The 25,230-nt window shown below is 41.0% G+C and overlaps 1 protein-coding gene across 2 annotated transcripts in view; it reads left to right on the forward strand.

Annotated features, from left to right (window-relative positions):
* The window catches only part of LOC118559655 (aryl hydrocarbon receptor nuclear translocator 2-like), a 70,256-nt gene extending 45,378 nt beyond the window's left edge, over positions 1–24,878 (forward strand). For both annotated transcript variants that reach the window (XM_036130303.1, XM_036130304.1), the window contains 2 exons: positions 16,088–16,301; positions 24,727–24,878. In XM_036130303.1, coding sequence (XP_035986196.1) covers positions 16,088–16,301; positions 24,727–24,863 — 351 coding nt within the window. In that variant the 3' untranslated portion in view covers positions 24,864–24,878. The remainder of the gene's footprint in view (positions 1–16,087; positions 16,302–24,726) is intronic.
* Positions 24,879–25,230: the final 352 nt, after the last annotated feature.

A 25,230-nucleotide genomic window follows, 5' to 3' on the forward strand; every position in this document is an offset into this window, starting at 1 on the left:
TCAGCCCCCAGGTCACCACCAGCCCGTCTGCATTTCTAACAAATTTTCCCCACTCAGCGACGCATCCGCTGCGTAGCCGACCCTGATCACTGGAAGCTCAATAGTAAGAAACGTGGCACTAGAGACACCAGGGACCATAGTCAAATGCCTTCCGGGGGCCAGTTTCAGGTAGGAACATCAAATCCTACTTGAAACTGCTGGCTAAGAATAAGTGTAAATACAGTAAGATTGTAATTCACGCTGGCGGTAATGACACCTGGTTACGCTGATCGGAGGTCACTAAAGTTAGTGTTGAATGGTAAGTTTCCTAAAACAATGTCAGACTCCGTAATTTTCTCTGGTCCCCTGCCTGATCTGACCAGTGATGACATGTTTAGCCGCATGTCATCATTCAACCGTTGGTTGTCTAGGTGGTGTCCTGAAAACGACGTGGGCTACACTGATACCTGGCGAACTTTCTGGGGAAAACATGGTCTGATCCGAAGAAACGGCATCCATCCCACTTTTGATGATGCAGCTCTTCTTTCTAGGAATCTGGCCAGATTTATTAGTTCTCCTAAATACTGACAGCCTAGGGTCCAGACCAGGAAGCAGAGCCATAGTTTAACACACCTCTCTGCAGCTTCTGTATTGTTACCCACCCATTACCCTATTGAGACGGTGTCTTCCCCACAGCCAAAACTGAATAGATCAAAAACGGATCTAAAAGGAACAAATCATAAAAATCTGTAAAAATCAATACGACTCACCTTGAACCAAAAAAATAAAACAATTAAATGTGGTCTATTAAATATAAGGTCTCTCCCTCCAAAGACTTTGTTAGTTAATGAATTGATTTCTGATAATCTGATTTATTTTGTCTCACAGAAACCTGGCTGCAGGAGGACTACATTAGTATAAAAGAGTCAACTCCCTCCAATCATTTAAATTTCAATATCCCCAGAAGAGGGGGAGAAGTAGCAACTATCTTTTAGATTGATTTAATAATTAGCCCCAGGCCAATTAATAACTACAGCTCTTTTGAATATTTAACTCTCAGTTTCCCTCATACAAACTGCAAAGTAATAAAACCTCTTCTATTTGTTTTGTATCGTCCACCAGGCCCTTACACTCAGTTTTTGGATCAGATCTTTTGTGCAATTGCACACTGTTTTAAAGTTAATTCAATTAAATTTCATTTATATAGCGCCAATTCATGAAACATGTCATCTCAAGGCACTTTACAAAGTCAAATTCAATCATATTATACAGATTGGTCAAAACTTTCCTATATAAGGGAACCAGTTGATTGCTTCAAAGTCCCGACAAGCAGAATTCACTCCTTGAGAAGCGTAGAGCTACAGTGAGAGTAGTCTGCTTTTTGTCCATGGCTTTGCAGCAATCCCTCATACTGAGCAAGCATGGAGCGACAGCGGAAAGAAAAACTCCCCATTAACGGGAAGGAAAACCTCCAGCAGAACCGGGCTCAGTATGAACGGTCATCTGCCTTGACCGACTGGGGGTTCCAGAAGACAGAGCAGAGACACAACAAGAGAGACAAAAAAGCACAGAAGCACACATTGATCTAGTAATCTGTTCTACATTAGATGGTAATAGCGGGTGAGCCGTCTTCTCTGGATAATGTCACAGTTAACAGAACGCCAGACCAGGTGTACCTACTATGAAGAAAAAGAGAGAGAGCAAAAAGTTAAAAGCTGAAATGACAACAGTCATTTTAAAGTAATACAATGCAAAACTACAGAACAATAGACTGGAGAACAGTAGAAATCAGTAGAGTGAGAAAATTAGACCCTGATGTCCTCCAGTAGTCTAAGCCTATCACAGCACAACTATAGAGATAGCTCAGGGTAACATGAGCCACTCTAACTATAAGCTTTGTCAAAAAGGAAAGTTTTAAGATTAGTCTTAAAAGTAGACAGGGTGTCTGCCTCACGGACCAAAGCTGGGAGTTGGTTCCAAAGGAGAGGAGCCTGATACCTAAATGATATGCCTCCCATTCTACTTTTGAACCACCAGCACACCTGCAGTATGGGAGCGAAGTGCTCTGTTAGGAATATACGGGGTAATCAGAGCTCTGATATATGATGGAGCTTGATTATTAAGGGCTTTATACGTTAGAAGAAGAATTTTAAATTCTATTCTTGATTTATCAGGAACCCAATGAAGGGAAGCTAAAATTGAAGAAATATGATCCCTCTTGTTGATTTTCATCAGAACTCTTGCTGCAGCATTTTAGATCAGCTGAAGACTTTGAACTGCATTTTGTGGACTTCCTGATAGTAAGGAATTACAATAGTCCAGCCTTGAAGTAACAAATGCATGGACTAGTTTTTCAGCATCACCCCTGGACAGAATGTTTCAAATTTTGGCGATATTCCTGAGGTAAAAAAAGAAAACTCTGGAAACCTGTTTAATATGGGATTTAAATGACATGTCTTGGTCGAAAATAACACTAAGATTTTTTACTTTATTACCAGAGGCCAAGTTAATGCCATCCAGATTAAGTGATTGATTAAGAAGTTTATTTTTTGAGGACTCTGGTCCAAAGATTACAACTTTTGTCTTGTCAGAATTTAAGTGCAGGAAATTTAAAGTCATCCAGCTTTTGATGTCATCAAGACATGATTGCAGTCAAAGTAGTTGATTGGATTCTTCAGGATTTATGGATAAATATAGCTGAGTGTCATCAGCATAACAGTAGAAATTAATCCCATGCTGTCTTATAATTTTGCCAATCAGAAGCATATATATATAGTAAAGAGAATTGGTCCAAGGACTGAACCCTGTGGTACTCCACAAGTGACCCTAGAGTTTGAGGAAGATTTATTATTGACATGTTGCCCTGCAACAGACTGGCGACCTTCCAGGGTGTACCCCGCCTCTCGTCCGGTGAATGTTGGAGATAGGCACCAGCAACCCCCGCGACCCCATGAGGGATTAAGCGGGTCAGAAAATGTATGGATGGATGGATATTATTAACATGAACAAACAGGAATCTGTCCAACAGATAAGATTTAAATCAGCCTAATGCTTTCCACTTAATCCCTACAGTATGCTCAAGTCTTTGTAGGAGAATATTGTGATCAACTGTGTCAAATGCAGCACTGAGATCTAACAGGACAAGTATAGACACAAGTCCATTATCTGAGGCCATGAGAATATCATTGGTGACCTTCACCAAAGCCTGACTGAAACTCCTCAAGTAGGTCATTACTGTGTAAATGTTCGCAAAGTTGATTAGCAACTACTTTCTCAAGAATTTTAGATAAGAAAAGAAGATTAGATATAGGTCTGTAATTTACTAAGTCATCTTAATCAAGAGATGGTTTCTTAAGTAAAGGTTTAATAACAGCTACCTTAAAAGCCTGTGGTACATATCCATTTACCAAGGATAGATTAATCATGTCTAAAATAGTGCCACTGATCAGAGGGAATATCTCTTTAAATAACTTGATTGGGATCGGGTCTAACATACAGATGAAGCTAGCATTTTAGATAGCTCAGAAAGCTCTACTGCTTCTAAACAGTTCAGATACTGCGCAGGTTCTAAAGATTCCTCCAACGCTGCCTCACTTACTGAGGACGAGGTAATCATGTTTGGGAGGATGCCATTTATTTTATTTTTAATGGAATAAATTTTATTTATGAAGAATCCCATAAAATCATTAAAACTAAGAGCTAAGGGAATGGATGGATCAACAGAGCTGTGACTCTGAGTAAGTTTGGCAACTGTACTGAAGAGAAATCTAGGATTATTTTTATTCTCCTCAATTAATGATGAGAAATATGCTGCTCTAACTCTGCGAAGGGTCTTTTTATACAACAATAGACTGTCTTTCCAGATTAGGTAGGATTCCTCTTGGTGTGTAGAGCGCCATTTTCTCTCCAATTTCCTAACATTGTGCTTCAAGGAACGCAGCTCTGAATTAAACCAGGGAGCCAGCTTCCTGTGAATAATCAGCTTCTTTTTCAAGGGAGCTACATTGTCTAATGCAGAACGCAATGACAAAGCCATACCGTTAACAAAGACATCTATTTGTGAATGGGAAGAAACAACATTGCTGCTATCTGCAGGGTATTTCTGCAATACTGACAATATTAAGAGGGGGACAGACTCTTTAAAGTTTGATGCATCATTGTCTGATAAAGATCTACTATAATGGAACCCTCTTTTGGGGGTGGAGAACTCAGTTAGATTAAACTCAAATGTTATTAAAAAATGATCAGATAGGACAGGGTTGCGAAGAAATACTGTTAATTCTTCACAATCAATGCCATATGTCAGCACAAGGTCTAAAGTATGGAGCCAAGAGTGTGTCGGTTTATGCACATTTTGAGCAAAACCAATTGAATCTAGGATAGTTTTAAAGGCTACGCTAAGGTTATCACATTCTGTGTCTACATGAATGTTGAAATCCCCCACTATAATAACCTTGTCAGTGTTTATCACCAAATCAGATAAGAAGTCTGACAACTGATCCAAAGACTGAGAGTAAGGGCCCGGTGTACGATACAAAACAACAAACAGAAGAGGTTTTACTGCTTTGCAGTTTGGATGAGGGAAACTGAGGGTTAAATGTTCAAAAGAACTGTAGTTATTAATTGGCCTGGGACTAATTAATAAATCAGACTGAAAGATGGTTGCCACTTCTCCTCCTCTTCCCACAGATCTGGGAATGTGGAAATTTGAATAATTGGAGGGAGTTGACTCATTTATACTAACGTAGTCCTCTTGTAGCCAGGTTTCTCTGAGACAAAATAAATCTATCTGTTTATCAGAAATCAGTTCATTAACTAACAAAATCTTTGGAGAGGGAGACCTTATATTTAATAAACCACATTTAATAGTTTTCTTTTTTGGTTCAAGGTGAGCCGTATTGATTTTTTATGATTTGTTCCTTTTAGATCAGTTTTTGATCTGTTTAGTTTTGGCCGTGGGAAAGACACCGTCTCAATAGGGTAATGGGTGGGTAACAGTACAGATGCTGCAGAGAGGTGTGTTAAACTACGGCTCTGCTTCCTGGTCTGGACCCTGGGTTGTCAGCATTTAGGAGAACTAATAAATCTGGCCAGATTCCTAGAAAGAAGAGCTGCACCATCCAAAGTGGAATGGATGCCGTTTCTCCGGATCAGACCAGGTTTTCCCCTGAAAGTTCGCCAGGTATCAATGTAGCCCACGTCGTTTTCAGGACACCACCTAGACAACCAACGGTTGAATGATGAATTGTGGCTAAACATGTCATCACTGGTCAGATCAGACAGGGGACCGAAGAAAATTACGGAGTCTGACATTGTTTTAGCAAACTTTCACACCGAAGCAACACCAACTTTAGTGACCTCCGATCGGCGTGACCGGGTATCATTATCGCCAGCGTGAATAACAATCTTACTGTATTTATGCTTATCCTTAGCCAGCAGTTTCAGGTAAGATTCGATGTCGCCTGTTCTGGCCCCTGGCAGGATTTTAACTATGGTCCCTGGTGCCTCTAGTGCCACGTTTCTGACTATTGACCTGCTAATCACTAGGGTCGGCTACTCAGCGGGTGTGTCGCTGAGTGGGGAAAATTTGTTAGAAACGCAGACAGGTTGGTGGTGACCTTGGGGCTGAAATCTAGAGCTATGCTTACTACGAACCGTCACCCAGCTGGCCTGGTTACCCGGCTGCTCGGGTGCTTCAGAAGGACCGCTACATAAAGTAACTCTATGTGGCTCAGCACAAGCAAAGGGGCGCCTATCAGCTGGTTTTTCCATAGCACGGAGCCTGGTCTCCAATTCTGACACCCTCGCCTCCAAATTTACAAAAACACTACATTTATTACAAGTACCATTATCACTAGGAAATAAAACATATCAGATTAGGTGAGGTCTATTCATCTTATTATTATTATTCAGAGTTCTGTTCTAAAAACGATCGTAACATTTCTTCACGAACAAAGTCGAATTTTTATGATAAAAATACAGGGTTGGAATTTGAAATTGAATTCACATGTTGAATTTATTTAAGTCATATCGCTCTTTCGAAATCTCCTATGTCAGTTTAATTTCGCTTGCACTCATCACAAACAATATCATATCATCGGCGAGGATTCTAGAGACAAACACAAAATGCATCCCCTGAAAAATGTTGATAATTTGCTGCTGTAATATTATATTATATGTAATATTATAGATTTTTCAGAATAAAAAGCTAACAGATGTGCATAATCAAAACATATCAGAAATACAATTATAGAGCATTCAGTATTGTAAGAAAGCCCACACTTTCTGGATAAATACGTTACTGTATGAGTTAAGTTCTATTCTGTTTTAGCCTCTTTCCTTGTAAGTTTGAAATGTCCCATGCTCCTGAATGCACCATAGCTTTCTGACGCTCGCAAATGCATCACACTGGTCTATGAACGCTGTGCTGTGTAGATGCACGTTTGATCTTCAGCTTAAGACAAAGCTTTGCAGTTTCAAAACTCACGTCAGCTCTCACAGTTTATTGTTGTGTGTGAATGACAAGAGACCACAACAAATATATCAGCCGTACCTCGGATAAAAACTTTGGATTTAATGTTGTTCATAACACCCGTACTTTTGTAAACGAATCTGCCAAATAACAACAGTTTTTTTTCCCCACAAGAGGTATATTAAAACGTTTTGATATCATTAATTTAAGAACAAGTAACTGCGTTGGTCACATTTTAATCCGTTTTCTTCGTCGATATTCAGTTGTACAGAGCGAGGCGCACTCCCGCGACAGGGGATGCATATCTCGGCAGGCATGCACTTTTCGGCATAACACCGGTCTGTGTTTTGATCGGAAAAGTAGGATCTCGGTTGGAACAAGTAACCCAATCACTCGTTAATGTTGCTGTCAATGGAGACAGATGCAAAGATGATTTTTGGGATGTATAATCGAGGAAATGTAGGCGGCGGCAAGAGCTGCTATAGACGGCGATTTGCAGCCGTTGACCGGCTACTTTTGACTGCCCTGCATTGTGGAGCTAAAGCTAGGCTAGGCTAAAGACCTTTTACCACGCCAAAAAAGCAAACCGTGTGAAACACGAGGAGTTCCCAAGCGCGATGTGCAGCAACAGAGAATGTTTTAAAATTGCTTATGTGTTAGAAACAGATGTTACAGTAAAGAGATTAAAGATAAAAGCAAGTGAGTCTGGAGCAAAAGACCGTAGTTCACACCGTGAAAACAGGAAGTGACACAATACGCCTTACCGCAAACAGGAAGTGGCGAGCTCTTTTAAAGTTATTTAATGTTCAATAAATAACTCTCTGTGTGTTAGGTATTGTCCAGTGAATATCAGCTCTAGAGCTGATAACAGGACAATAGTTGAAACTTAACTAAAACTACTAAGCAAAATGAAGATAAAAAGAAGCTAAGGAACTATTTACACACAAAAAGAAACAAAATGCATAACAAAGTGGTCGATCATCATCATCAGCATCATCAGAATATTTCAGTGAATCCTGGTTCACTGCAGATCTGAGTTGAAGAACCAAAGTTCATCTTAAAGAATGTGAATTGAGGTAAAATTAGCTTAACTAATTCAGAACAACATTTGGTATGTGTTTGAACCCATTCACAATGCAAATCCTGAGTTGAACAAAACATTATTTGATGAAATAACATTTTATTGAAGGATTTTCTGAGTAAACATCAGTTCAATCTGAAAACGTCACACGGAAAGAAAAAGACAATTAGAAGAATTTTATTGATACAATTATTTTAAGACTTTGGCGCTCAGACTTTGGCAGAAAACATTAGAGCGTTGAATTATACTTTAATATGCATAAGTAGGTGTATGAGAACAGGGATGTCCCCCCCCCCCCCCGGGCCTGGAACTGGTGGTGGAGTGGAGAGAGACGAAGTTGGTTCAGTCCCTAGACTGCTGGTTGGCGAGACGATCTGCTTGAGCTGTATTGGTGAGATTCTGTAGACTGCGTGAGCTGGTACCAGTGCTTCACTCAGGGACCCAGAAAGATAGATGTCCAGCTTAGATAAACACAGGTTTGCGTGAACCTATCCAAGATGAGCAAGCTTGAAACGACAGTGGAGAGGAAAAACTCCCCTTTCGGAAGAAACCTCTGGCAGAACCAGGCTCAACATGGTGGTCTTCTGCCGGACCGATTGAGATGTAACAGGGAATGCAGTAAGAGTCCGGGGGGAACTACACTTTGATAGGGACAAGGTTGAAGGAGTACCATGGGAAAGCCAGATGGAGCTTGGCTACAGTGGTGGAGAAGGGGATGGAGATGGGTTGAATCAGTGTAATCTGAGTCCAAATGAGACATTGCGCAACCACTGCTTGCTCTTTGACTGGGTAGCAGGCTGAGACGTAAAGATTAACTCTGGATGCTGGTGGGCTTTGTGGAAGCAGATTGACTTGCATCAGAGACGGATGAGCCTCTAATTGGATGAATGTAAGTAATTCAGTTTCTTCAGTTGAATTTCCGCCTAGGCTTCATTAAACTTTAGGGAAGCTTGATTTTATTAATGCGATTATAACTCTAGGGGTCGCTGCAGCGATCAGTTGCTAAAATCGGTTACTTCTAAAGTTATACAAAACACCTTTCAATCAACATTAATATTCTATATTAATGCGGTAATAACGCTCATAGCACTATTGAACAATGGTGGAGCAAAACGAGACACCTTGTGCTTGTAACGAACCGTAGTCGCGTCCGAGAAAAGCAAATGTTATCTGAAGCTAATAGCATTAGGCTAGCGGACATTCGGCACTAATTTTAAAAAGCTTCGGCTTTACTTTCGTTGTAATGGGCGGACCAGATAACAGTGTATGAAACCCTTGTAGAGAGTCCGTTTGTTATAACCATAAAAACACACTCGATTTACATCAGACATGACATGACCCGAAGAATGCTAGCGGGAGCTACGTCGATTAGCTCCTTGTGTTTAAAAACACAAGGTAACCGCATCACACAAAACTTTCCAAATAAACCCTTCAACTTTCCCTGTGGTTTTTCTGCCAAACCTGTTGGTGCCTTGTGTGAGTTCAGTTCACTTTGGCCATCCAAGGAAGAGAGCAGTGGTCCAGGTAAAACGTTTATTTCAGCAGCAGACATGCGGCTCTGCGGCTATGAGCTAGCCGAAACGTGCTCGGGGTCGGCCGGCCCGAAGTCCTGCCTGCAGTGTCTGACCCGGATTTCAGCTCCAATTTCCATTCGGAAGTTGGTAAAGGAGGCCGATCCGCACAGTCTCAAGTCAGCTTTTCCTGTAACAGCTGAGAAGAATAAACAAAGCTGGTTTTGGCATTCTTTACTTCAGCAGCTGGTTGTGCAGAAGTTGGACTGCAAACTTAGTTCTGATTGTAGTCAGCAGTTTCTCCGATGCCAGTCAGGCCTGTTCTGTGCAGCTTGTGAGCATTCAAGCCCCGTGAGGCCCGCATGGTGGCTGGTCTGGTCCCAGCCCCCTTTCCTCGAGGGCTCCAGCAAGAACAATGTAAAGAGTCTGAGGAGTGGTCTAGGCTCATTAGCTGGGAATCTCTGCTGTGACGGGCTGTCTCAGCGTGGGTGTGAACTTCCTTGCTCACAATCCATTTTGATTCCTTCCCCATGTCACATGTTGCCAATTCAATCTGACTAATTTTTTTCATCTTGGCTTTAATGACACTACATTCCTAACAGAGCACTTCGCTCTTAGACTGCAGGTCTGCTGGTGGTTCCTAGAGTTTCTACAAGTAGAATAGGAGGCAGATCCTTTAGCTATCAGGCTCCTCTCCTGTGGAACCAACTCCCAGTTTTGGTCCGTGAGGCAGACACCCTGTCTACTTTTAAGACTAATCTTAAAACTTTCCTTTTTGACGAAGCTTATAGTTAGAGTGGCTCATGTTACCCTGAGCTAACTCTATAGTCATGGACCGCGGAACGCATTTCAAATTGGTCGGGCCCATCAGTCCGGCGCGCATGCGCGAAAAACCCGGATGAAAGTGAACTACCCATTTATTTAACTTTTTTTCTGACGTTCCAGCACACACGCCCCGGATTTATATCCACTTACAATCATTATATTACAGCTAACACAATATTTACAGAATAAAAATACTTTAAAAAGAAAAGTCAAACTCACCCCTGCTCTAAATATTCCCGAAAATGTGTCTCCGTCTGCCATTATGCTGAATGAAGTCCTATCCTCAAAGCATCCACTATGGTCAAAAGATCCCTGTGTGTGTGTGTGGGCGCACATCAAGCTATTTAGTCTTTTCTGGGTCATTGTTGATCTCAGATAGGTCTTGATACGACGGAGGGACGAGAAACACCTCTCAGCACTTGCAGTGGACACAGCCTTAAAGCTAGCTAAGCTAACGAAGCAAACGAAGTAGCGGTCATTTTGTTTACATCACATGACACAATCAGCCAATAGGGTAGTTAATGCGTGACGTCAGCGCTACGTCCAGGTCCGGCGTGTAGACACAAACAGTACTGTTCTCGTCTACTACATGACAAAACGGGTGATTTAGAGCGTACTTTTAGTTTGTTTATTTTTGGAATCTAAACAATGCCTACGACTTGTTGCGCTACCGGTTGCACAGAGAGGCATTCCAAATCGTTGGATGTACGTTTCTGTCGTTTACCGAAGGAGGAAGGACGAAGAAAGAAATGGATATTTTCAATGAAAAGAGCGCAGGGAGACACTCCCAATGGACTGGGGGAGCCAACATACTACGACAGAATTTGCAGTCTACACTTCATCTCCGGTAAATACAACTTAATTCTGCTCTAGTCATTGTTCTACTTAAATAGCGGCGGAGGGGAGGTGGCGATCGCTACACGGGCCGGCTGTCTGGAGCAGTTTCTCTGTTTGCGTCCGCCATTGTGTTCGCCTTTTGCCTACCAGTCGCGCATGCGCGAAAAACCCGGATGAAAACAATAGCAGTGTTTTCATCACTGCTATTGTGTTCATCACTGCCCTACCGGCCCTACCGGTTCCGCGGTCCTTGTCTATAGTTATTCTACTATAGGCTTAGGCTACTGGAGGACATCAGGGTCTATTTTTCTCACTCTGCTGAGTTTTCCTACTGTTCTCCAATTTGCATTGCTTGTCGTCATTTCAGCTTTTAACTTTTTGCTCTCCCTCTTTTGTTCTTCATAGTAGGTACACCTGGTCTGGCGTTCTGTTAGCTGTGACATCATCCAGGGAAGACAGATCACCCGCTATTACCATCTAATGTAGAACAGATTACTGGATCAATGTGTGCTTCTGTGCTTTTTGTCTGTCTTGTTGTGTCTATGCTCTGTCTTCTGTAACCCCCAGTCGGTCGAGGCAGATGACCGTTCATACTGAGCCCGGTTCTGCTGGAGATTTTTCCTTCCCGTTAATGGGGAGTTTTTCTTTCCGCTGTCGCTCCATGCTTGCTCAGTATGAGGGATTGCTGCAAAGCTGTGGACAATGCAGACTGTCCACTGTGGCTCTATGCTCCTTCAGGAGGAGTGAATGCTGCTTGTCAAGACTTGATGCAACCTACTGGGTTTCCTTAGATTGGACATTTTTTTTATCAATTTGTATAATCTGACCCAATCTGTACAATCTGATTGAATTTTACTTTGGAAAATGCCTTGAGATGACATGTTTCATGAATTGCCACTTTATAAATAAAATGTTATTGAATTGAATTGATTCTTCTCAGATGTACTATTTCACTCAATCTCAGACTATGATCATAGATCGACTTCATCATAAGCATTCAAAACCCCAGTGTTATTCATGCTTGTGCTGGTGACACATAACTACACATAAGCACCCTTCAAACGAGTAAAAGAATGCCTAAGCCATCTGAAATCTGAAATCAAAGTCTGCATGTTTCATCAGGGTTTTCTACCGTCACATTCTACTCCCCTATGATCACGAGGGTGATCTGTTCCATATATTTTTGTGACAAGGTGTGAGGCAATTACTTTAATTGCTGTAAACAGTAAACAGTAATGACAGGCTATTATGCCGCTTTAATTTCCGAGCATTGCATTCAGCTATAACTTACAGTGGACTGTGGTTACACAACCCCCTAACCCAGGTACTGGGTCCTAACCTGCTTTCCAAACACCAGAGCGCAGAGAAGGTGTGTGTTCATAATCCTCCTGATCCCCCTCCCCCTTAGGCCGTGGGCCAGAATCTGTAGGACGCTTCCTTAAGAAGTTTCGTATGAACTGTCAGGGGGCAACTTTCTTCCACCAGGATAAGTTGCTACACATAGCAGTGATCTCAAAACACCAATGTTCCCACGTTTTCGCTTGCACATTAATAAGTTATAGCCGATAAAAAATCTAAACTGTGGCGCTCCGGTCCAAGAGGTCACGTGATTCGATTTTTGCTGCTCAGCCAATCAGATCGCTGTATTGTCAGCTGTGCGCGTTCATCAGTTCATCATGGCTGCGCTCGTAAGATGTTTGTATGCATTTGTTTCCAGATGAAGAAAGCCCAATAATAGCATTTTCTGGCGCCAGCTGGCAGAGATCTTGATGGCAAGAAAAAAATAAATAGCCCAGACCATCTGTCCATCCATCCATCCATCCATCCATTTTCTAACAGGCTTATCCCCGCTGGGTTTGCGAGGTGCTGGTGCCGAGCTCCAGCTGTCAATGGGTGAGACGCGTTGTATAAACTCGTTGTGCCAAACGAGTTATCCCCTTCGGAATTTGTAGAATTTTGTATTGTATTTTTGAAATCAATAAAAGTTTTAACCTCCAGCTTTGTGAAGTCTAAATATTTTAAACATCACATTCTAGTAAAATGAAATTTATTTTTTTTAAACTCCTAATACGTTGTTCTATTTTTAAAAGAGACATATCTCGTTTTCTTAATACGGTTAATATCTCGATAAGGTTCTTGGTTGAATTAAAATCTTATTAAATCTGATAATTTTGGCTGTGCCTTTATTCAGTGTTCATTTGATCACACGTGAAATCCGCTTTATATAATCTATTCATGCGGGTTTAGCTACCAAAAAAGAAAAAAAGAGAACCAGCAGACAGCTGTGATGGACTTAGGAAGGTGGATTTTGGTTTCAGCAGACAGACATTCGACAATCTAATAACATAAAGCTAATATTTTCGTGACACATCTGGAAATGACCGTTTTCTTTCTCATAACGTATTATACTGGATGGATGGATGAACGATAATGTAACGACACCATTGCTATATTTCGTTAAGAAAAGTAAAACATCCTCATTTCCACGCCTAATAGGTTGGAAATGAGGCGGAGTTGACTAGATTCATTCTTCCAGCTGAATGCGCTCTTGGCGCAGGGAATACAAATTCTGGCGGGGATAAGTCGTTTGGCACAACGACACCTGTGCTATCCTAGCGCAGCAGGTCTTGGTGATATCACAGTAAATTGGGCAAAAGTCTGGACTATTTCTGCCCTGCGATGGACTGGTGACCTGTCCAGTTTATACAACGCCTCTCGCCCATTGACAGCTGGAGATAGGGACCGGCACCTCGCGAACGCAGGGATAAGCGTGTTAGAAAATGAATGAATGGATGGATGGATGGATGAATGGATGGATGGATGGATGAATGGATGGATGGTCTGGGCTATTTATTTTTTTCTTGCCATCAAGATCTCTGCCAGGTGGCGCCACAAAATGCTATTATTGGGCTTTCTTCGTCTGGAAACAGACACAACAGAAACAACCATCTTACGGGCGCAGCCATGATGACGTGGTAAACTCGCTCAGCTGACAATACAGCGATCGGATTGGCTGAGCAGCAAAAATCGAATCACGTGACTTATTGGACTGGAGCGCCACAGTTTAGATTTTTTATCGGCTATAACTTCTTAATGTGCAAGTGAAAACGTGGGAACATTGGTGTTTTGAGATCACTGCTATGTGTAGCAACTTATCCCGGTGCAAGAAAGTTGCCCCCTGACAGTTCATACGAAAAGTCACCGTACAGATTCTGGCCCACGGCCTACCTCTGTAGAATGTCGATTAGAATAAGGACTGTGAATAGAGGACTGTGGGCAACAAATGGGATTTTACCTCTGATTCACACCTTTAAACTCTGCTGTGAGTAATTTTTTCAGGTTAGCTGGTTACCATTTCACCATAAACAATAATCAGCTGATTAATTTAAATAAACATTCATGAGGTGCTTTGCATTTACCATTGAAAGTTGAATCTGGGTATGTAGAGGGCAGACAATGAGGCAGTCCCTGGTGCGCAAAAGTTCAGGTACAGCTGTGATATATAAAGGAAAAGTGCTTGCTGGTATGTATGTGCATTTTTTATAAATCTGATTTTTTTTTTTTTGCCATATGCCATTTTCAATGTTTTATAAGTGAGACCACTGGACTTTCTACTTAGCTGCTCATAAACTTTATAAAGTTACAATCAGAAGCATCTTGTGTCTCAGCTTGACAGTGTGGTATGGGAGCTGCTTGGCACAGGGAAGGAGAGGTCAGCACAGAGGATTGTGGTATGATGTTTAAAAGATCTAGACACGGCTTATGTTACAAGAGTCCAGAAAAGGGCCAAACATATTGCCATTGATCCCACCCACCACAGTACGTTTGTCCCAATTTCATTAGGTAAACAATTTAGGTAAATTAAACTTAAAAATAATAGATTTCAAAACAGCTTCTTTCCCAAAGCTGTGAGGACTATTTGCCCCTGCTGAGAATAATAGAGAGGTGTGGCTTGTCATACCTCTTGTTTTGGTCTACAAAAACACCCCACCTAGTGGTAAAATTTTGCTAATTGCTCCTTTAACTTGAATATTAACATTTTTGTAAACTTTAACTTCTCTGGAAAGGTCTGTAAAAACAGTCTTGCAATTGCAGAGTATGTTTTACATCATCCTGTAAACTGACTGCTACCTATCTTTTTGACTTGAGCATCAATTAACTTTTAAATTAACATTAAAATTTTTGCTAATGACTATTTGCACACTTTTAACCTCTCAGAGAGTGTCTTGTCTGATACATTTATGCAATTGCACAGTAATTGACATTGTCTGTAAAGTTGCTGCTGTCTTTTTTGGCATAGGGGGACGGTAGATCATGGTAATAACGACAGATGAGGAACTTGGGAGGATGCAAGCAGTGCACTCCATTGAGCTGATGAGATGAAGAGAAACTGGAACTCTTTTTCCATAGACCACTTTCACTACTACTGGAGTCGCGTGGCCATGAACATAGCCATGTCGAGTGCCATCATTGAGTTATTTGGCTAATTCGTCATTATATGCTATATCATTATGTGCTATTCTGCAGCAACTGGGTGTAATACAGAACTTTACCCAGACATCCCCTCCAGCCCCCACTGAAGATCAAGCCCAAAAGAGCTCATGAAGTGCAGGATTTTCTGGACACAACGAGCTGTGTCAAAAACATGGCAGAAATTTTAGGTTTAGCTTGCTATATTTCTCCTTGTCAATATGCACTTGACAATATGCAACAGAAAGTTCTGTCTGAAAATCATTTCCACAACCTAGGGACAAGAGAACGCCCAGAGAGCCAGTATGTGCAAGAGGAGTACCCCATGGAAATGTGAGGTGTGCAGAGTGGAGTGGTACTGCTTTATGACTGACCACAGCAGATAGAAATGCCTGTACTTTTATTATTAAAAACAGGCAGAAAAACAAAAATTAAAGACCATCATTGACATTTGTTTTTATATTAATGCATTTTAGTTCAGTTTAAATTCCTCATTCAAAATAGTTTGCTCATGTCATTTTAAAGTTCCTATTATTTTAAAAACTTGAAAAATCCTAATATTTTTTTTCTCTTTAACTGTTACTCCACAGTCTTTAATAGACAGCAATATAAATAACTGCCAGACAAGAAAAGCTGAGGTTGTCCTGCAACAAGCCATAGCATTTAAATAATACAAGGTCCCGTACTTATAATCATGGTCATAAGAGGTTAAAAGTGTTGTAAAACAGCATAAGAAATAACACTTGCAGAAAAGTTTATATCATTATAATAATACTGACACTATAGAAAATTAAACCTTTCTTTCTATTACTAACCAGCTTTTTGTTTTCATTGGTATTTTCTTTTTTGCAATGAGCTCCAGGTCTTGAAAGGCCTCTTTGCCATCACTTATGGTCTGCTTTGACCCTATAGGAACTGAAGCACCTGATTCTGGAAGCAGCAGATGGCTTCTTGTTTGTGGTGGCGGCAGAGACGGGCCGAGTCATCTACGTGTCGGACTCTGTGACACCAGTGCTTAACCATCCCCAGTCAGAGTGGCTCGGCAGCACCCTGTATGAGCAGGTTCACCCAGATGATGTGGACAAGCTGAGAGAACAACTCAGCACTTCAGAGAACTCCATGACAGGTAGATGTAGCAGTGAGACTAGGAGTGAACATGTTCTTTGCCTGTATTCACAAAGAATCCTGAGACTAAAAGTAGCTCTTAGTGACCTCATCTTAAAAAAAAATCTTAGAATTTCCCGAACTTTAAGATTCTTCTTCTAAGTTTGGTGTGTGTGTGTGTGGGGTGGGGGGGGGGGGGGGTCACAGACAGCCGAGCACATGGAGAGCTAAAAGTTGAGAAGTACACACACAATAGCGCACAGTGTGCTATGCCGCTATTTTTAAGACTGACGATCCGACACAGTCCTAAAAATATATGTCCCTATATCCGACTGCCCCGCTTGGATAATTTGTAGAGTAAGTGCCCAAGTGAGCGGAATAGGCATGTTCAAGCGCCTATAGGACCAGAGTTGACCTGCGGGACTGCAGTTCTACCGATGTGTGAGACAGTTCCACTTCTCAAACCTAAACACGCCCATCTAATCCCGTCCAATCACAGTACAGTAGTCGGACACCCCTTGGGAAAAAAGTTCTGCCCGGATGTGTCAAGAATAAAAAGGGAGACCCTTAAAGACGGGGCTGTGAGGACAAAATGATGTCATTCGCTGCAGGAGTGAGAACAACTGTCTCATTTCTCATGGAGTATGTAGCAGCCTTAAGAGTGTCTTAAGCAGGAAAACAGAGAACAGATTGGCTGACCCAGTATAGAAAATGAGGACATAAACTTCTATAACAATCATACAATTATTAATATGTAGATAAGATAAACTTTGTCATCGCCATAGAAGGAAATTAATTAGCTTCAGCAGCCCGACGTATTAAAGGCGGCTCTAGTAACAGAATTTTACTGCATATAAATAAATAACAGGAAAAATATGGAATATTGATGAAGAAAAAGTGAAGAAATTTACAAAGAATACATGTAAAAGAGGTGAGAAAGTATTTTCTATATTGTGCTTGTTAAAGTCAGTAGTAAATGGTAATGTAGAAGTTTGCTTGTGTGATGCCATTTCCTCTCTGGCTTTTGATCGCAGCATGGAGCGCTTCTCACTTTCCAGGCTCATGTATAAAAGCGCCAAGACGTGCAAGGAAAAAGATATATCGATCTTCGGGAATAAGGCTTCCAAGTCCATGTATTTGTGCCATGATCCAGGGACCAATTTACCTTTCAACACGAATTCTAAGATTTTTCCTAGAATTTTACCTCGTACAATAAAAGTTATTCACAAAGCATCTTTGTCCTTAAGAAAACTCGTAAAGTTAAATAAAAAAAATAGGAGTAGTGAGGAGGACTTTTAGTGTGTTTCTGAAGCAGGAAGATGGTGGAGACAGATAGCTGATTGGCTGATCCTCCACCTAAACAGTGGAAGAAATGGGCAGGAACACTTCTTTAATAGTCACACAATTAATAATAATAATGTAGATAAGACAAATGTTGTCATCCCCATAGTGGAAAATTCATTTGTTTCAGCAGCCTGACTGGTCAAAAGTGCGGCTCCAGTAATGTAATTCTATTGAGGATAAATAAATAATAGGAATAATATTGAATAATCATGAATAAAATTGGATAAATGTACAAAGAATATAGTTCTGGGGTATTTCTGTATTATTTACAGAGATGCTCACAATAATAAACATTTTAAAAGATTTGGAAAAAGTCACAGAAAAGTATATACATAGCTACACTCTAGAAAAGATAAAGGGGTGGTTTCTTGATCCACTGTTTATTAGGATAGTGCATATAAAAAATACATTTATTGGCATCTACAAATACATTAGAGAAACTTGTACTCTGGGTAAATTTGATGATAAAAAATAGTAACTTTTTATCTACTTTAGATCTCAGATGCACTGACATTTTCATAGTTAAAGTTACGCCCAGAAATATTTGGACTGTGGCTCAATCTTCATGATTTGGGCTCTGCAAGCCACCACATTGGATTTGAAATGAAACTACAATGTAATCAAAGTTCAGACTTTAAGGTTTAATTCAAGGGGTTGAACAAAAATATATGATTAAACATGCAGCAATTGTAGCGATTTTTATACAAGCGCTCCTCATTTCAGGAGCTCAAAAGTAATTGGACAAATAAACATAACCTGAAGTAAAATGTTACTTTTCAATATTTTGTTGAGAATCCTTTGCAGGCAATGAAATCTGGAACCCATTAACATCATCAAAAGCTGGGTTCCTCCTTAGTGATGCTTTGCCAGGCCTTTACTGCAGCCGTCTTCAGTTGGTGCTTGTTTGTGGGTATTTCTGCCTTAAGTTTTATCTTGAGCAAATTAAATGCAAGCTTGATTGGGTTGAGATCTGGTGATTGACTCGCCTGTTGCAGAATATTCCACTTCTTTGCTTTAAAAAACTCTGGGGTTGCTTTTGCAGTATGTTTTGGATCATTGTCCATCTGTACTGTGAAGCACCATCCAATCAACTTTGCTGCATTTGGCTGAATCTGAGCAGAAAATATATACCTATACACTTCAGGATTCATCCAGCTGCTTCTGTCTTTTGTCATCATCAATAAACACAAGTAACCCAGTGCCATTAGAAGCCATGCATGCCCGTGCCATCATACTGCCTCCACCATGTTTTACAGAAGATGTGGAGGGTTTTGGATCATGAGCTGTTCCATTTCTCCTCCAAACTTTCTTCTTCCCATCATTTTGGTACAGGTTGATCTTAGTCTCATCCAGTGTGCGATTTGCAAAAAAAACAGAGGGGGGGATCATTTCAAAAGTTAGCTAGCAGCTGCCTTTCTCTGGTCTCACGCAGTTAGAACTCGTTCTCCAGTCCATGTTGTAGCTGCAGTTTATTTGTTTATTTTTGATGTAGTTTCCTTAATAATCTGTATGCATCAAAATCCTTGTCATTTTATTTAACGAGTGTCCTGGTTCAGCTCCTCATGAGGTGGAGCTGCTGCTTATTGAGTGAGAGCCGCTCTGACTGCAGCTCTGCCTTCTTTGTTACAGAAAAGCGTGTCATGCTAAATTAGCCGAGCTAAAGCGTTACTCTTACAGTTTTAAATAAAACATAGCAGTGAATCATGAGGAGATCCCTGGTTAGTCGCTGCGTTTATCAGCTAAATAACTGGAAGCGAGGGAATAAACACTGACAGGCGACATGGCCACAGGTGGAAATAACTCATTAATTAGCTGGAGGAGCAGCAACAGACACACTTACCGAGGGAAGTTGTTGTCAGCTGTTCTATCCGCAGACCTTTCTGACCTGCTGGTTCACATAAATCCAAAGAAAATCTTTGACCACCGCTACTTTCATTCATAGCATCTGTGGTCAGTTTGAGATGTTCTTCTAAAAGTTAAAATGATTAAACACCGATAAAACTCAGATGGGAGATCTCCGCTTTGCAAAGACCCGTCCTACTCTCTTTCTGATTGGCTAATGTCCTGGCTCTGCCAGATTTCATTGGTTAAGTTTCTGTTTAAAATCTTGAATAAAAAGTCTACACATAACATTTTGCGCTCATTTTCCAAATGACGGAAATCTGTCGCAGCGACGGAGAACTTTAACCCCTGATGATATTACTCATTCAGATCAGAGGGGGGAGGAATGTATCCACCCCAGGGATAAAACATGAATGAACAGAGGGGGGGACATCACAACCAGAGGGGGGGGACATCACAACCAGAGGGGGGGGAAATCCCCCCCATCCCCCCCAGCAAATCTCACCCTGGTCTCATCTGTCCAAAGAATGCTCTTCCAGAACTGGGCTGGCTTCTTCAGGTGTTTTCTGGCAAAGTCAACTCTGGCCTTTCTGTTTTTGAGGCTGATTAATGGTTGGCACCTTGTGGTGAATCCTTTGTATTTACTCCCATGAAGTCTTGTTTTTATGGTAGACTTAGATACTGATACACCTACTTCATGAAGAGCGTTATTCTCTTTAGGGAATGTTATGAATATTCTTCACCATGGAAAGAATTCTGTGATCATCCACCACTATTGTCTTCTGTGGATGTCCAGGCCTTTTTGAGTTCCCAAGCTCACCAGTGGACTCTTTTTTTTCCAAATTTACCAAACTGTTGATTTGGCCACTCCTAACATTTCTGCTATCTCTCTGATGGGTTTCTTCTTTTTTCAGCTTCAGGATGGTCTGTTTCACTTACACTGAGAGCTCCTTTGACTGCATGTTGTGTCCTCCAATTGATAAATGCCACACCTGGAATCATCTCCAGACCTTTTAACTGCTTAATTAATGACAGGTTAATCAGGGAAGAGCCCATGCAGCCTTGTTATTTATTTTGCAGTCTTCTAAGTCAATTGTCCAATTACTTTTGGTCCCATGAAAAAGAGGCAGCTACGTATTAAGGAGCTTTATTTCTTAAACCCGTGCTCCAACTTCGATGTGAATGCTCTCAAATTACAGCTGAGAGCCAGCACCGATTATATAAATGTATCCGGAATATGTTTTCATAAACAACTAAAATAACAAAACTTGTGTCACTGTCTAAATATATCTGGGCCTAACTATATATCTGATTGTCTTTCTGACAAAAACATGAAACACGGAAAATGTTATCCTATTATCTCATAAATTCAAGTTATACACAGTGTCAGGCATCGGCATTCTTTTGCCACTGAGCACAAAGAGTAAAGAACTGTATGTTTCTTTATTTTTTTACACCAGTAAAAATAGATCTGTTTTATAGATCAGTTGTTGTTCATGTGAACACACAGCTCATCCCCTCTGGATTTACCGCTTAGTTCGCTGTTTCTGTCGGCTCAAAAGTAGCGAGCCCCTCCAGGCTAACGGCGTTGTCCGGTATCGATGAGTTAAGCCATGTCTCCGTCAGGATGAGAACGCAGCAGTTTCTAAACTCCCTCTTTGAAGACAGTTCAAATTGTAGATGATGTATTTTATTGTCCAGAGAAAGCAATATGGATGGAAGCGGCGGATTGTAGGGGTTAGCTTAGCAGTTAGCACACCTCAACAGGTGGTGTGAAAGCCGCCGGTCACACCACCTACCCTTGCTCCTCCTCCGGCGTGTGCTTCTCGGCGAGTCCGCTGCATTGTGAGCCTCTGGGACTTGTGCCCGAAGTACTCCGAAGCAACATAAAGAGTAGTTGTAGTTACGAGTCCAAAAACACTTGATGACTGTAACTCCAGCAGGTGCTGGCAGTCATATACTAACCTACTGCAAGGATAAACTGATCTGCTGGGTCGATGTATAGTTTGTAGCATGCTAAGCAAAATATTTTGTAGAAATGCTCACAGGTTGTCAAGAGCCGTAACAGCCGCAGCCGCTCAGGGCGCCGCCATTGTCCTCCTTTTCTTCGTCTTTATGCCCCACTTAACTTATCATGCCAGAGACGCCACTGATTATTGTTATTAATTAACATTTTAAGCCAAAAACCACGTCTGTCTCGAATATCGGGTTCTCTGCCTGTCAGCGCAACCCAGAAAAATCTAGCGATAGGTGTCTGTGAAGCTCCTGAATATAAAGGGGCAGAAACAGGTGTTTGGAATGAGGCCAATAGTGTTGCCACAGCCGCTCAGAGTAGTTGGGAGAGGCAGAGTGAGATACAGTCAGCCGGCCAAAATAAAAACAAATACAGTGCATCCCTAGGTGCAAACCACATACTCAGCTTTGCTACAAGTGCAATTTGCGTACAAATGGGGCACAACTTAAGGTGAACTAAACAGGCCTTTCAAAGTTATAAGATTTATTGACGAGAGGTATTGTTACAACAAGAAATATTTAGCTATGCTTTCCTTAGCTGGCTTTCCTTGCCTTTTGCAAGGCCTTTATCTTTAGTTTCGGAAAAGTACGAAAAAATACAGATGTTTTTAAAAAAAGCAGAAAAACAACTGCAATAAAGTGTTTTGTTTCAAACAATGCATTATTACATATAGCAGGTCTTTTCTCCTCATTCTTAAACTATACATTAAATAATCTGAATTAAAACAAAAACTAAATAAATTGGTAACGTAAATGTGACAAAAGTAATGAGGCAGCCATTTATATTCATTTAAGACACTGACTGGTAGTGCAAACTGCTTTTCTTAGAAATAACATATTTTCACTGGGGGGGTCGTGGCCGAGTGGTTAGAGCAGCGCGCTTGCACTCAGAGAAGGATGCAAGTACCCGGTTCGATCCCCAGTGCCGGCACTCTGGGTCCCTGAGCAAGAGCCTTAACCCCTGATTACTCCCCGTGCGCCGCACATGGCAGCCCACTGCTCTCCAAGGGGATGGGTTAAATGCAGAAAGCAAATTTCATTGTAATGTATGTTTCAATGACAATGAAGACGATATTACTATTACTATCTGATGGCTAACAGACAACCCTCTCAACATATTTGTGCCTTTTGTAACTTTAAAGTTTAAATGCTTTTAGCTGTTGAACAACATTTTTAATCTTAAATTGCTGAATAAACTTAATATTTTGTAATGCATATATTAACACATTTGCTCCTTAAAAATAATGAACAGAAATGTTTTCTCTTCAGAAGTAATTTAAACCTTGCAAACACAAAAAAGACTAAAGTATATATCGTCTATTGCTGGACACTGCAGCCGTACACAGGACATACATTCAACAACTCTTCCGTTACCTCAAATGCTTTATCCCGCAGTTGTATAAATGTGATAATTATATTGTATAAACGTGATAACTATATTTTATAAACATGATTATTATATTGTATAAACATGATAACTATATTGTACAAATGTACAAAATGGCCGACTACCTGTTTGTTGTAGGGAATGGTTGCAAGAGAGTTTTTTAGGCAATTTCATACCTGTACGCAGTGTCCGAAATTAACTTCCTGATTCACCGGCCAAGTTGGCCGGTAGATGTAAAAATCAACCCGCCAGGCATATTTTTTACCGGCCAAAATATTAATCCTCACCAGACCTCTCAATTTTTACCAAAAATTAAGATTTATATTATGTTAATTTGGTGTGTGTGTGGGGAGGGGAGGGGGGAGGGGGACGTGGCTGACTGGACCCTGGAAGAGACATCTTTGATTTATACCTTTGATAGGAAAATATTAAGTTTATTATAAAAGGCACAATATGAATTATCAGATTCACATCCAGGCATTAAGAAAACACTACAGATTATCATTATTCTATCCATGTTGGTCTCATTTGTGAATGAGGCAGAGTTTCATCAAGCCTATGGTCCAACATTTTTCCCTCAGCTGCCACACTTAAAGCACGCTGGGGTTCACGCTGCGTCTTTACGCTGATCCAGCTGCTGGATAAACAGTGGGGAAAATGCATAAATGAAGACTAAAGGGCTCCTTTAGAGGGGAGAGAAGGAAAAATGATTCTGAGCTAAAGCCCCTGATGTTACAAGTTCCTTAAAATGACCCTTAAAAGTGCGCACCTAAATTATATGTAACGTAATTTTGCGCACCTGAATTGAAGCGCAAGGAACCACGCCCAAGGAGCACCGCTGGTTCTGTGTCGTTGAAAAAAAAGAGCATGAAAAACAGCTACTGACTCTCTTACTGACTTTAACTGGGACATTTTGGTACGAGTGTAAGGACATTAAACGCAGTGTTTCACGTTTTGAAGGCTGGCCGCTGATAAAAGCACCTGGCTCCGAGAGGGGGGGCGCAGAAACACAGCGCACATAGTTAAAAAAAATGCAGAATAAATAAGAACGAAACTTATAAACAGACTAATTGGTGTTTTAGACTGTATCTGGTTAGCAGATCTGTTTTCTGATCCAGCGTGCAGCCATGACTGGTTCTGAATAAAGGATTCATCTGGGAGCCGCTCTCCCCCTTGCCTCCTGCTCCGCAGAATGCGGAGTTTAGACTGAGCTCTGGATGGACAGAGCTGTGAACGGGTCATCCGCAGCCCAGATGGGTTTTGTAATTTATTTGGTGCAAACATTTACTCGCCATGTTGCAGCTAGCCCTCTGAAATTCACTCGCCAAACGGGAAATTTACTCGCATTTGGCGACTGGCGAGTGTTAATTCGGACCCTGCCTGTACGCCAAAGTAAACTAAATGCAGAGATTGCTGTGAAAATTTCAAAGGGGCGCTGTGGAAGCACTTTTGGACAACTTTTGCAAAATCCTTAAAATACATAATTTTACACCAGGCCTGATGCATGTGCAAAAGATGGTGAGTTTTAATATATGTTTAGGTATCAAAAAAGCCAATTCATTTGGGGGGAGAATAAGACTTGTATGATTACAATTGCAGCGCTTTCACTGCTCGGGCCTAAATATAGAATTTCTGAAAAGTTAACTTATATGGTTAACCTTGAATACATACAAAAAATATAAGACCCAGAAATCCAATAGTGGTGTAATTTCTTCCTACTGTGACTGTATTGCAAAATATGGACTGTGCCTCCAATACATATGCAAACTACAAACTTTGAAAAAGCTGTTGCCACTAAGAAGCACTGATTGTTCTTTTGCTCTCTCATTTTAAACTCTATTTCTGTTTATGGTTTTGTCAGGACGAATTCTGGACCTGAAAACAGGAACAGTAAAGAAGGAAGGACAGCAGTCTTCCATGAGGATGTGCATGGGTTCCAGGCGCTCCTTTATTTGCCGCATGAGGTCTGTTGGTTATGATGAAGTATTACTTTGGTGATTTTAGTTCTTTTACTAACTTTACAGCCTGGTGAAAGGGAGGTCCCTAGCCCAATAAAGTGCTGCTAAGGTGCTGGTAAAATATGAAAAATCTGTTCTCACTCAGCTGCAAGTACACACACAATTGGAGGCAAACACATTATAGGTGAGGATGAGTACCTTTAGTTGCCATTTAAAGCTATGTGTATCAGCTTGTGAGAATATCATGAGGCCACAACTCCAAGGTTACATAAAATTTTGATCAGGGTCTTTTTCCAGTTTCTGTTTTCATTTAATTAAAAAGAGCATACATACTTGTTTGATATTAAATGGCTTTATGCAACCGCTATTGCACATACTCTTCAAAAAATTGTCTACAAGTAAAGATT

This window comes from Fundulus heteroclitus, unplaced genomic scaffold (assembly GCF_011125445.2).
Source record: "Fundulus heteroclitus isolate FHET01 unplaced genomic scaffold, MU-UCD_Fhet_4.1 scaffold_330, whole genome shotgun sequence".
In the NCBI taxonomy this organism is placed as follows: domain Eukaryota; kingdom Metazoa; phylum Chordata; class Actinopteri; order Cyprinodontiformes; family Fundulidae; genus Fundulus; species Fundulus heteroclitus.